General features: G+C 41.8%; 1 protein-coding gene across 3 annotated transcripts in view; it reads left to right on the top strand.

The window, feature by feature from the left end:
• INTS14 (integrator complex subunit 14) overlaps positions 1 to 13,000 on the top strand; it is a 47,232-nt gene that overhangs the window by 15,101 nt on the left and 19,131 nt on the right. For all 3 annotated transcript variants that reach the window (XM_070377300.1, XM_005899976.2, XM_005899978.3), the window contains exons 8-9: positions 1,746 to 1,890; positions 3,518 to 3,651. In XM_070377300.1, the coding sequence (XP_070233401.1) occupies positions 1,746 to 1,890; positions 3,518 to 3,651 (279 nt within the window). The remainder of the gene's footprint in view (positions 1 to 1,745; positions 1,891 to 3,517; positions 3,652 to 13,000) is intronic.

Raw genomic sequence — 13,000 nt, 5'->3', positions numbered from 1 at the left:
CTCTTCTTATTCCAGTGATACATATGAAGTATCTTATTATCTAAAGTTATTCTTAAATGTTGGGTAGTAGAATAGCCCATTTTGAAGAGTTTTGGGGAAAGGAGTATTTACTGGGTTGGATTTTTTAAAAATGGAATGTTGCCTAATATATTAAAAACTAATTCTGCTGCTTTATAACTGTGGAAAGCATGTGACACGATTTACTGTGTGCTGCTTTGTTAATTTACAGTGGAAGTCCTCTTTAGAGATGAGAATGCTTGCTTAGTTCCTCATCTAGGGCTCTGTCTTTCCCTGTGGGATCATGCTGGGGAAACCAAAGTAGTTCTTAGAAAGTTGCCTGATGAACGTGGAATGTAGCTTTATAACAGGAGAAACTGCACCTGTTCTCTACTGGTGCTTAGCACATAGCACATACTCAGTAAATACTGTTGAATGAATGAATGAATCCAGGCCCTTGTGAGGCCACATTATTTCAGAATATACTTCTCCAGCAACTATAGTTACAGCTCCTGAATTCAGCATCTCTCTGGAGAATGTTAGTCTCTAGCACTTTAAACTTCTCTTTTCTCTGTTTTAGGCTGACCATCTCCTTTATGTTCACCAACTTTCTCCAAGAAATGTATACAGTCAATCAGGTTTCCCCCTACTGAGTTATGATCACGTTTCATTTACTCACGGTTATTTCATTTGGAGTTTTGGGTATTCCATAATCATCCATCACATAGACCAAATCTTTGATATGTTCTCACAGATGACTGTTTGTGATCATTGTGTTTACACTTTACCTTATTGTTCTTGATATTGATAACAACCAGGTTTCCCTTATTTTTAAGGTCCTGGGGGGATTCTGCACACCCATATAAATTGCCAAGAAAGAAAGTGGGCAAAATAAAGAGTTCATGTAGGAGAACAGTGGAAAGGAAAGTATGGGAAGGCAAAATGGAGCCGTGTTGTAAGGGCTATTGAATATCAAGCCAGGCAGAGTCTTCCTATTGAATTAGAAAGTCTTTGAATCAGCTTGAGTAAACGGATAGTTCCAGAAGGAGGTTACCTGAAGGAAGATGCATTCATCTGTTGGAGAGAACCTGGAGTTGGAGAAGCGAGTTAAGAGGCTTGTGGAGAAGTCACTGTTCTTTGGGGTATCCCATCCACTTGCTGCCTAAGGGCTGTCAGTTGAGAACACTCTTGACATCTTTGAACCTCTGTTTCTGTTTCAGTGGTGCCTAACATTCCGAGAGAGCATCTAGCTTAGTGTTCTAGTAAAAACTAAGGAAAGCTGATTTTTTATGTAACAGTTTTGCTGAAATATAAATCATATACCAAATACTTCACTCATTTAAAGTGTACAATTCAGTAGTCGTATTTAGTGTATTTACAGTTATGCAACCATAACCATAGTTTTTGAATCAGAATTTTAGAATTTTCACTACCTCAAAAAGAAACCTTTTAGCTGTCAATCCCTAACCTTCCATCTCTCTTAGCTTCAGGTAACCACTGATATCCTTTCTATCTGTATAGATTTGCTTATTCTAGATGTTTCCTATAAATGGAATTCCTATAATATGTAGAAACTGATTTTTAAATGGACATAGGAAAGCCAGAATATGAGTTTTTCTTCCTCGTTATAATATTCCTTTATAATTCCATGTACTCTCCTTCCAAGGTTAGAAGCAACCAAGAGTGCAATTGGAGCTTGGGGCTTTTCTAGCTAATATCAGTCTGATTGGTTTTCTCTCTTTTCACAGAAGGTGATGAGGTGGGTACTGGTATAACTGATGACAATGAAGATGAAAATTCAGCCAATCAGATTGCAGGCAAGATACCCAACTTCTGTGTCCTGCTTCATGGCAGCCTAAAAGTGGAAGGAATGGTGGCGATAGTTCAGCTAGGGTAAGAAACTTTTTTACCATTTGTTGAGTGAAAGGGAGAATCAATTTACAAAGTGAAGTATTTCCCAGATTTTTCTGAAAGAATAGAAAGAATCTCATCAGTCTTTTTCTCTTCCTGCCATATCTTCCCCACCTACTGTCACCGTGTCTACTTCTCTTTAAAGCATCCACTAGAGTAAGTACAGAGTGAGTCTTTTCATTATACTGCCTTTATATTTTTTAGATGATGAGCATTTTTTATTTCTTTTTTTAAATTTATTTATTTTTAATTGGAGGATAATTCATCACCATGAATCACTCATAGGTGTATACATATGTTGCCTCCTTAATAAAGTATTTTTTACATTGTTTTTTTTTTTTCCTTTTTATTTTGTATTGGAGTAAGCTGATTAACAGTGTTGTGATAGTTTCAGGTGAACAACAGAGGAACTCAACCACACATTACATGTATCCACTCTCCCCTGAGCTCCGCTGCCGCCCAGGCTGCCATGTAGCGTTGAGCAGTAGATCTTTATATTGCCTTTATATTATATCTCTTCTCAGTTTTCCTCTTTTCTGTCCTATCTAGGAAACCCGAGTCAGTTAAAGCAATGCTGCCAACTTGTTATAGGATCTTAGACAGACTTCTCAGCTATAAAATGAAAAAAAGATGCTGATAATATTGAACATTTAACCATGTGCCAGATACTCCTCTAGGCACTTTACATATGTTAACTCATTTAATCCCTCATAACACTATCCAAGAGGTATCAGTATTACCCCCTGTTGCCTTAGACAAGGAAACTGAGACTTAGAGAGCAAAGTCATGGTACTTGCTCAAGGTCACACAGATATTGAATGAAAGAGTCAGGATTTTTATCCATGCGTTGTGACTCTGTAGCCCATGCTCATAACCACTGTGCTGTATTCCTTCTCTATAAGGAATGCCCTTCTAGCTTTGACTTTGGATATAGTCTCAAAATCTGCAGAACTGCCTGCTTCCTTTTCGAAAATACCTGTTTGTTAGAGAAGAAGAGGTGACTGGTCATCCTCTGGCCATCAACTGGGATTGATTGGTAGAGAAGATCAAGAGTTGTTAAGGATACCTAGAGGAAGCATGGCTCCATTTCTGCTGGAGTTAAAATTAGCTAATCCAAAAAGACAAATGCAATTCTTATTAGATATTGGTGTGCTAGATTCTTGGTACTCAAGTTACTTGTACTAATTCTGAATACAAGAATCACCTGAGGCCCTTTGAGAAGTGTGAACAGAGCTGGGTGGTGGCTTTGCGCACTGTGTTAGAAGGGCTTCTCTGTGTGGTATTTCTGTGAATGATTTGGAGGTGGCTGAAGAGACCTATAGGTCACAGCTCTTACTCCTCACCACACCTGCAGCTATCTGCTGCCCTTGTGATTCTCTTTTTCTCTTATAAGACTGTTTTTTATTTCTGTATCTACATAACTAGTAATACATATCTCCGAAGAATGCTAATATTAGGGGGCAATAGTATGCATTTGTAGGTTTAGGATTTGGCTTTAATTTCAAAGCTGAAAGCCATATCTCTTGAGAGAAAAACACAGGGTAGAGTTATTTAGCTTGACAGTCCCAGGCGTAAAGCTGTTCTCACCGTCCGTCTTCTCTCCATCTAGTCCTGAATGGCATGGGATGCTCTACTCTCAAGCTGACAGCAAGAAGAAATCAAACCTCATGATGTCTCTCTTTGAGCCTGGCCCAGAACCTCTCCCATGGCTAGGGAAAATGGTGCAGTTGGGTCCAATTTCAGGTATACCCCAGATCAGACTTTATTTATCCTGACTTTGTTTTCTCTCTACTGTTCTGAATGGCTCTCTCTGTGAGTCAGAGAGCGCGTGATTTCCCTTATGAGTGCCCTGTGGTTTCTGATGCTGGATATGTAGGTGGACAGCCCCAAGAGAATTTAACCTTTGGACTTTTAACATTACAGCTCAGGGGAAGCAAACTTTCTTTAGTGTACTATTTTTAACCCAGCTACCCCTAGACATTCTTAGATAATTTAATCCATTCCTTCTTGAGACTGTTTTCCCTTAGTTTTCCTCACATTGCATTCACCTGGCGCTTATCTTTTTCCTTGGCAACTTTTTTCACTTGTAATCCTGTCTTTTCTTCCCCTTGCCTCATGATTTCCCAGGGTGTTGTTCTTTGCCTTCTACTCTTGGGTTATTACTCTCTCTTGTTTATTTCATCAGCTGTTTCGGCTTCAGACTCTCAACATGCCTCTAACTCTCATCCTGCTTGATCTCTCCCTAAATCTTGCACCTGTATTTCCCGGTTGCCACTTGGACCTCTCCACCTGGATATTCTGTCACAGTCCTCAGATCAGCGTGTTTGTGGCAGAAACCATCATCTCTCCCTCTCTCCCATAAGCCATTTCTTCTGATTTTTCTACTCCCTCTGATTGAGGCCTTTGTACTCCTAGGTACTCAGGCTCCAACTGTAGTGTCTCCCTGAGCTCATTTGGGCCCATTTCAATTTTAGGAACATCTGCCAAGCAGCCTATTCTGTGCCAGGTCTGCAGGCTAAAAGAGTCAGCAGAAGTTACTCAAAGACTAGTGGAAAGTGGAATAATAAACCTAAACTGGCATGAGATCACAGTTGGCCTGAAGTAGGGGATGGTCAGCTCTTCCTTGAGGACTTGGGCATATCTCCAGAGAGGAGAGAGACCATTACTGAGTTTGAAGAAAAAGAGAAATTTGTTCTAAATAGAGCACCTCTAAAAAAGAAAGAAGCTAGACCACAAAGTGGGAGGGTGAGGGTGGGAAGGCCAGATGGTAGGTTAGAGTTTGGCAGTGGGACAGCAGGGCAGGCCTCATCTGAGACTTTATTCTACAGATACAGGGGAGCCGCTGAAGGAGAGTAATATGATCAGATCCTTCTGGCTATGATGAGAACAGTGGAGATACCAGTTAGGTGATTATGTATTCTAAGTACTGGTAACTTCTGCAGTTGTGCAGTGTGGCTGATATCCAAGTGAGAGATAATAAATTTTGCATTTAGAAAGAAAACTCTGTGGAGTATGGATTTGAAAAGGTATGGGCATCTTGCTGTTAGAAGTCCCCGGTGACAGTCCTGGAGATGTCAAGATGAGACGCAGAACAAGGCCATTGGCTGGGAACAGAGAGGATGTGATCCATGCAAAGGTATTTTGAAGGTGGAAAGAGCAGTTTTTAGATACAAGAATAAAGGAAACAGAAGAGTTGAGAATGATCCCAGGTTTCTGACGGGCTGCAGGGTCAAAGGTGGTACTAATAATTGAAACAGAATAGTAGATTTGGGAAGAACTTCTCTTGTGCACGCTTATGCCTGTGAGATTTAGGTGAAGGTACCTATAGACAATTCCTGTAAGAATCTGGAGTTCAGGAGAGAGGACAGAGTTGAAAGTACAATTTTTAGTTACAAACATTGCCGGGGTCCAGCCCTGGTGGATCCAGGGAAATTCGAAGGGGAGACGGCTTCAGCGAACTGGATACAATAGCTTTAATTAAATATTAATTAGAAATATAAAGAGTAATAGAATGGGGATAGCTCAGTAGGAAAATTCAGTGGAGAAAAGAGGCTGAATAACTTGGTTTACGTGGAAAGCTAATAAAATTCCAGGGCAAGGAATTTATGTCACCTACGTAGGCCGCAGGCGTCCTCCCGTTCTCCCGAAGGAGAGGAGACACTAAGGCCTCCCCGGTCAGATCTTAGAAGCCCAGGCATGATTAGTAGGCTTGACGAGCCTCCACGTTCCAGATGGGGATTCAGCCAGAAGGTGAGAGAAAGAACGACATGAGGAGACCAGTCTTTCAAGGAACTGATCCCATTTTTTATTTTTCCAGGGTCTGTTTTTATACACTGAGATGTTATACAAAAGTCATGCGGGGTCAGCAGTCCTGACTTTTATTGAAGTCAGGTGCTTCATACAAATGTATACAGAGGTCTTAGGGGTGTTACATCATCTTCTGACCAGGGGGCCTGCTGACAATTTATGACCCTCTCCTTGTGACAGTGGTCAGTCAACCAGAACACTTATTTCTCCAGAGGTGATTATTCTTAAAACAGACGCCACCTTCCAAAGGTACCAGATAAAGTTACATTCCTATAGGGTGAGGGTGTAGTGGGTTTTAATTAAGGAAAGAATTTACTTAGCCTAAGGTCTAACGTGATTAATATCAAAGGTTAATACTTATTTCTTCTATATATTCATTAATGTGTATAAGGGCAGGGGATGTGGAGACTTAGCAGCAAACATTGGCTCAACAAATGAAAAACCCTTCACCAATACAATTTCTAATCAGCCCACTATACTATACTAATAGTTTTCTAACTTCTCTAAAGAACCTGTTTTTAGAAGGTTTAAAGCATCTCGTGCTTCTCACGGTTGGGAGGCTGTGAGCAATCACATGTGGCCGGACAAGCCTGTCAGGCAGGCTAGAGAACCTTCAGAGGAGTTTGTAAGTTGGAACACTCCTGTCACGCCCAGGAATTATTATTAACTGGAGCTCTAAGTTAACTCCTTCTCCGAAAGAGGCGGTGGGGGACAGCCCCCCGTAAAGTCAGAGGTGTAGGTGAGAGCACAAAGTAGTAAAGTAGGCAGACTCTGGTTTTGGGGGTAGATGCTCAAGAATTTCCAGGGGGACTCCTGAGGCTCGATCCCGCCTTTGCGTATGTCGAGCTTCCTTCCTCACGACCTTTGCCACGGGCAGAGTTCCTCACACTGGCTCCCAGCAAAACATATTGGTGATCTTTAAAATGGAGAGATGAGGGAGATTGCTAGGGCAATAGTTTACAAATTTGAGTTTTGGTATACAAAAGTAAACCTGGAGAACTTGTTTTAAAATTCTGTTTCCTGGTCCCCACTTACAGAGATTCTGATTCAGTAGGTCTGGATTCAAAATCAAGAACTTGCAGTTTTAATATTACCTAATTGATTACAATCTAGGTCAATAACCACACTTTAAGAAGCCCTAGCCTCAGGAAAGTATATACGTCAGGGGAAAAGGACCAGACCCCTAGAAAGGACCGACTACTAGAGGCAGTGGAAATGGCACCAGTAAAGGAAAATGAGAAGGAAGAGGCAGAGAAGAGAAAAAGTACAAGAAAAAGGAAGCCACAGAAGCCAAGAGAATAAAGAGATTCAAGAAGGAAGTAGAGTGTCTCATGAGCACATGTAAGTCAGGCCTGCAGTGTCTTACACACATGTGCATGCATGTCCATTCAGGTTCAAAGGATACCTTTTGCCATCGAAGCCTAGAGATTTTGATGGAATATCGGCCCTAGAAGCTAGGCCAAGGGTCAGCAAACTTTTCCAGCAAAGGGCCATATATAATAAATATTTTACATTTTATAGGTAATTATGGTTTTTGTCCGGGGAAGGCGATGGCACCCCACTCCAGTACTCCTGCCTGGCAAATCCCATGGACGGAGGAGCCTGGTAGGCTGCAGTCCATGGGGTCGCTAAGAGTTGGACACGACTGAGCGACTTCCCTTTCACTTTTCACTTTCATGCATTAGAGAAGGAAATGGCAACCCACTCCAGTGTTCTTGCCTGGAGAATCCCAGGGACGGGGGAGCCTGGTGGGCTGCCATCTATGGGGTCACACACAGTCGGACACAACTGAAGTGACTTAGCAGCAGCAGCAGCAGCAGCATGGTTTTTGTCACAGCTACTAAAGTCTGACATCATAGCACAATACATAAACCATTTAAAATATAAAAAACCATTCTTAACTCAGAAACACACAGCCAACCATAGTGTGCCAACTCTTGAGCTAGATTCCAGGGGCTGGGATTTTAAAGGTCACACAGGAACAGGAGACAAGACTGAACTGAAATCTCCCGAGTAAAGCATGGAGTGTGGAAGTTCTACCCTCTCAGTGAGAGGACGACAAAAAAAATTCTATTCATTGTTTCTACCTACTTTTTACATATAAAGAAACCTAAACGTCTCCTGTGAGACGTGGAAGCCCAAGTCCTGCACCATGTGGCTCAGCCCTGCCCGTTCCCTAACCAACAGTGTAAACCTTGGAGCTGAAGCAGCGAAACCCGTGGTGCGTCCTCCAGAAGCTAATGTAATGGCTCTGTGGAAACTCCTCTACAACCCAGGGGGAAAGTGAAAGTGAAAGTCACTCAATTGTGTCCAACTCTTTGTGACCCCATGAACTATACAGTCCATGGAATTCTCCAGGCCAGGATACTGAAGTGGGTAGCCTTTCTCTTCTCCAGGGGATCTTCCCACCCCAGGGATCGAACCCAGGTCTCCTGCATTGCAGGTGGATTCTTTACCAGCTGAGCCACAAGGGAAGCCCTACTGCAGAAAAAACAGTCCTCCCTGGAGATGTGTTTGATTTGAAAAAAAAAAAGTTGTAAAATCATATGAAGGTCTTTGATTTGAAGGAAGAACGATAGGAGGATTAGCGCCTTGAGGAGTTAATCTGAAAGACTGTAGAATGAGTATTTTAAATGACTAAATAGTTTTAGGGAAGAATAGAAACCAAGAAGAAAGAAGAGGACACTGTGAATCAAGAGTCATTTGATCTTGACAGATAAGAGATTCTTGGTGGCTTTGTAAGAATCAGTTTTGGCAAATGATTAGCCAGGAGACAGGCTGAGGAATGAATTATGAGTTTGACCACAAGAGGACAGAAAGAGGACAGTAATTGGAAGAGAACCTGGGTGTGTGTGTGTGTGTGTGTGTGTGTGTGTGTGTGTGTGTGATTCCTCACCCCCTTTATTCACTCTGCAGCATTCCTACATTCATTCTGACCTTTGATTCTCAGGGCTTTTGCATTGTACTGGGTTTCTTTACCTTTCACTTAGATCAGTTCATTTCAGTTCAGTTGCTCAGTCATGTCCAACTCTTTGCGACCCCAAGCCTGGCAGCACACCAGGCTTCCCTGTCCATCACCAACTCCCGGAGTTCACCCAAACCCATGTCCATTGAGTCAGTGATGCCATCCAACCATCTCATCCTCTGTCGTCCCCTTCTCCTCCCACCTGCAGTCTTTCACAGCATCAGGGTCTTTTCCAATAAGTCAGTTCTTCACATCAGGTGGCCAAAATACTGGAGCTTTAGCTTCAGCATCAGTCCTTCCAATGAATATTCAGGACTGATTTTCTTTAGGATGGACTGGTTGGATCTCCTTGCAGTCCAAGGGACTCTCAAGAGTCTTCTCCAACACCACAGTTCAAAAGCATCAATTCTTCTGCACTCAGCTTTCTTTATAGTCCAACTCTCACATCCGTACATGAACAACTATAGCTTTGACTAGATGGACCTTTGTTGGCAAAGTAATGTCTCTGCTTTTTAATATGCTGTCCTTATGTTGGTCATAGCTTTTCTTCCAAGGAGCAAGCGTCTTTTAATTTCATGGCTGCAAGTCACCATCTGCAGTGATTTTGGAGCCCAAAAAAGTAACATATGTCACTGTTTCCATTGTTTCCCCATCTGTTTGCCACGAAGTGATGGGACTGAATGCCATGATCTTCGTTTTTTGAATGTTGAGTTTTAAGCCAACTTTTTCACTCTTCTCTTTCACATTCATCAAGAGGCTCTGTAGTTCCTCTTCGCTTTCTTGGATAAGGGTGGTATCATCTGCATATCTGAGGTTATTGATATTTCTCCCAGTAATCTTGATTCCAGCTTGTGCTTCATCCAGCCTGGCATCTCACATGATGTACTCTGCATATAAGTTAAATAAGCAGGGTGACAATATACAGCCTTGACATACTCCTTTCGGAATTTGGAACCAGTTTGTTGTTCTACCTCTGGTTCTAACTGTTGCTTCTTGACCTGCATACAGATTTGTCAGAAAGCAGATCACTTAGATCAGAGGTCAGCTAACAATGGCCTGCAGGCCAAATTAACCCACTGCTTGTTTTGTAAATATAGTTTTATTGTTAAGTTTTATTACAGAATCTCTCCCATTCGTTTACATACCTATGGCTGTCCTGCTTCAGTGGCAAAATTGAGCAGTTACAACAGAGACCATATAATCCCCAAAGCCTAAAATACTTACATCTGATACTTAACCTAAACTATTGTGATCGTTTTTACCACAGCGCCTGTCCATAATCTAAGGTAGTAGTGTTCATATTCCTTTCTGATCCGGCTGCCAGCCTAGCAATGCGTGGCTCATTGTGCATATTCTTAAATCAGATGGAACTGCTTTTTTCTCAGCCCTATATTCATGGTTGTTTTTTTTTTTTTCTCTCCCTCTGTTCTTTTCAATGAGGGTAGTAAGAACTAACATCTATTGAATTTAACTTTGTGCCAGGCACTGTGCTAGACAAAATGAAATGGGTTATCTCATTTAACTCTCACAACAGTCCTAGGAGATTGGGATTGTCATGGTGACAAGTAGTAAAAGTGAAAGTGAAGTTGCTCAGTCGTGTCTGACTCTTTGCGACCCTGGACTGTAGCCTACCAGGCTCTTCCCTCCATGGGATTTTCCAGGCAAGAGTACTGGAGTGGGTTGCCATTTCTTTCTCCAGGGGATCTTCCCAACCCAGGGATTGAACCCAGGTCTCCCGCATTGCAGGCATACGCTTTAACCTCTGAGCCACCAGTAACAATAAAACCTGTCTTAGCTAGTTGGTGAGAGAAGTTTCTAAGGAAATGAGTACCTGACACACAGTAGGCGCATTTGAATGGTAGAGCTTGCTGTTTTAATTATGATTTTTTAATTAAAGGGAAGCTTGCAAAATACTACTGTTTATACCTACCCCCTTCTACTCCTAATTCTGTTCTTACAGATAACCATTCTCAAATTTTAATTTTTTCTTCTGATATTTTACTTACATTTCTAAATAATTTACATATATAGCTATTTCTTGACTGTTATTTTAATGCCATTTTTTTACTTTTCAAGGAAAACTGCTTAGCTCTTCTCTTACTACTGCCATCCTTGCCCACCTGTTCACCCAAGAAGCACATTTTTCCCTTGCTCAACCCTTGCAGTGTGGTTATGGTGTTCTTGGCCGTTCAGCCAGTTTTCAGTCCTTGCTGAGCAAAGTCAGTGCTACTCGCTGCTAAGCCACGTGCTGCACAGTGCGACGTTTCCTTTGTTTTGCAACTCTTTGTGTCCTACCCCAGATACTACTGTTGTTTTTAATTAGATATTTCTTTTTTCTAGCAGGTAAGCTAAATGTATTCTGACTGACTGTAATTAACAGGAGAGCTCTGTAGGGAAGACACCGACATTCCTCTTAGAATCCAGGAAAGAGCCTGGCAGCCAGGCTGGGGGGAAGCCAGCAACAGATGAGTGCAGCCATCACTCTGGGCCCTCATGGCCTTCCCCTGCCTTTTCTTCCCCCTTGTTTTTCTTTGCTCTTTTCCACGTACCTATCACCAATTCCTGCCTAAGCAAAAGACATCCTTTACGTATTTTGTTGTCACTTTCTTTTTTTCCTGAGAGTCATCTTCCTTCCTTTTGTTTCATGAATGGACTGGTTATTCTCTAGGCACATTGCATAGCTGTCATCCCACGTCTTCCCTTCACATCTCTCCCGTGACTCTCCTGGTTGATGAATCCTCCTGAGAAAAGGGCACATGGGAAGTAAGCATTTGAAGTCTCACATTTGTGGAAATGTCCGTATTTCATCCCTTACACTCTACGGATGGTATGGTTGAATATTGAGTTCTAGGTCAGGAATCATTTTCCCTTAGAGTATTGAAGCATCATTCTGTTGTCTCTTCTGGCTTCCAGTGTTGCTCCTGAGAGTCTAGTGCCATGCTGACCGTCCGAGCTTTGACCCTGGTCTCTGTTTCTCTGTGCACCTTGAGGCTCTTCTAGTGTCCCTAGCGTTCTAGATGTTCCGAATCACATTCCTTGGTTTCGGTCTCTTCATCATTGTGCTGGACTCAATGCTTCCATCTCGCAATTCAAGTCCTGGAAGCACGAATATGTCTTTGGTTTCCTCCGTGTATTCTTTGTTCTCCTTTCCTAGATGTGTTTATAGTATTTGTGTGCATGTGTGTAATTTTCTTATCCTACCCATATTTTTCAGTTTTGAAATTTTTTGTTCTACCTTCTGTAAGATATCTTCAATTTTATCTTGCAACCAATATTTTAAAAAATTTTCCATTATCATATTTATTATTTCTAAGATTTCCTGTTCTTTTTTCATTAATGTCTACTAAGCCAGTTTCCACATAGAGGCTCCAAGCAATTAGAGACAATATAAGGTAGGCTGTAATAAGATGCCGAAATGTTGGGTACTAACACTGAGTGCTGTAGGATAAACGGGACTAGACAAATTGTCTACCAGAAAACACTGGGACAACTCCATGGAGAATGTAGGATAGGATCCGGACCTGGAATTTAAGTACATTTGGGTAGGTGAGGAATAGCAGTGTTGAATGGGGGAAGAAGTATTGCCTTTGAAACCAGGCCCAGCTGTCCCTGTGAAATCTGAGCCTCAATTTTCTCATGTTTAATGAGACTAATAATATCTACCCTCTTGAGTTGCTAAAAGGAGATAAGTTGTATATGTTAAGTATTTTGCACACAGTTGTAATTTAATAAATACCCTTCATAAATACTCATATTCTTCATTGAGGCCAGAAAAAAATATCTTCTCTAGCCATACTTCCTAGCATGGTGCTTCCTACATAGTGAGGTCTTAATATAGACGACGAATGAGTACGTGAGGGAGGGAATAAATAAATGAGGAAAAGAGAGCATTGCAGACAGGGGAAGAACGGAAACAGTGGCCAAAAAGTTGGAAATAAGCATGTTGCCTGGGAAATGACAGTTGGGATCTTGGCCTGACTTAGAAAGGCTTATGGAGTGACAAGTCTTCATGGAAACATCTGGAAAGCTGAACCAATAAATTTTTGGAGGGGGTAGGAGGAGAGGGCAGTGACAGAGGTAGAATGGGGCCAGTATAAGGCACCCAAATTAATGACCAAATTGGGGTTAGAGCACCTCTGGGTCAGTTAGAGAAGCTGAGCTAATTCCAGTTTTCAACAGAAACGTGGGCAAGGGATTTAAGCTCCCCAGTCTTGTTGGGAAAATGATTCCTGCTCTGTCTACCCTGAAAGATGACACCGATAAAATGAGCCAAGAGGTAATAAGTATGCTTTGTAAGTTTGTGACAAAGTATCATTGACT

This window comes from Bos mutus, chromosome 10, assembly GCF_027580195.1.
Source record: "Bos mutus isolate GX-2022 chromosome 10, NWIPB_WYAK_1.1, whole genome shotgun sequence".
NCBI lineage: Eukaryota > Metazoa > Chordata > Mammalia > Artiodactyla > Bovidae > Bos > Bos mutus.
This window is presented reverse-complemented; position numbering and strand designations above follow the sequence as displayed.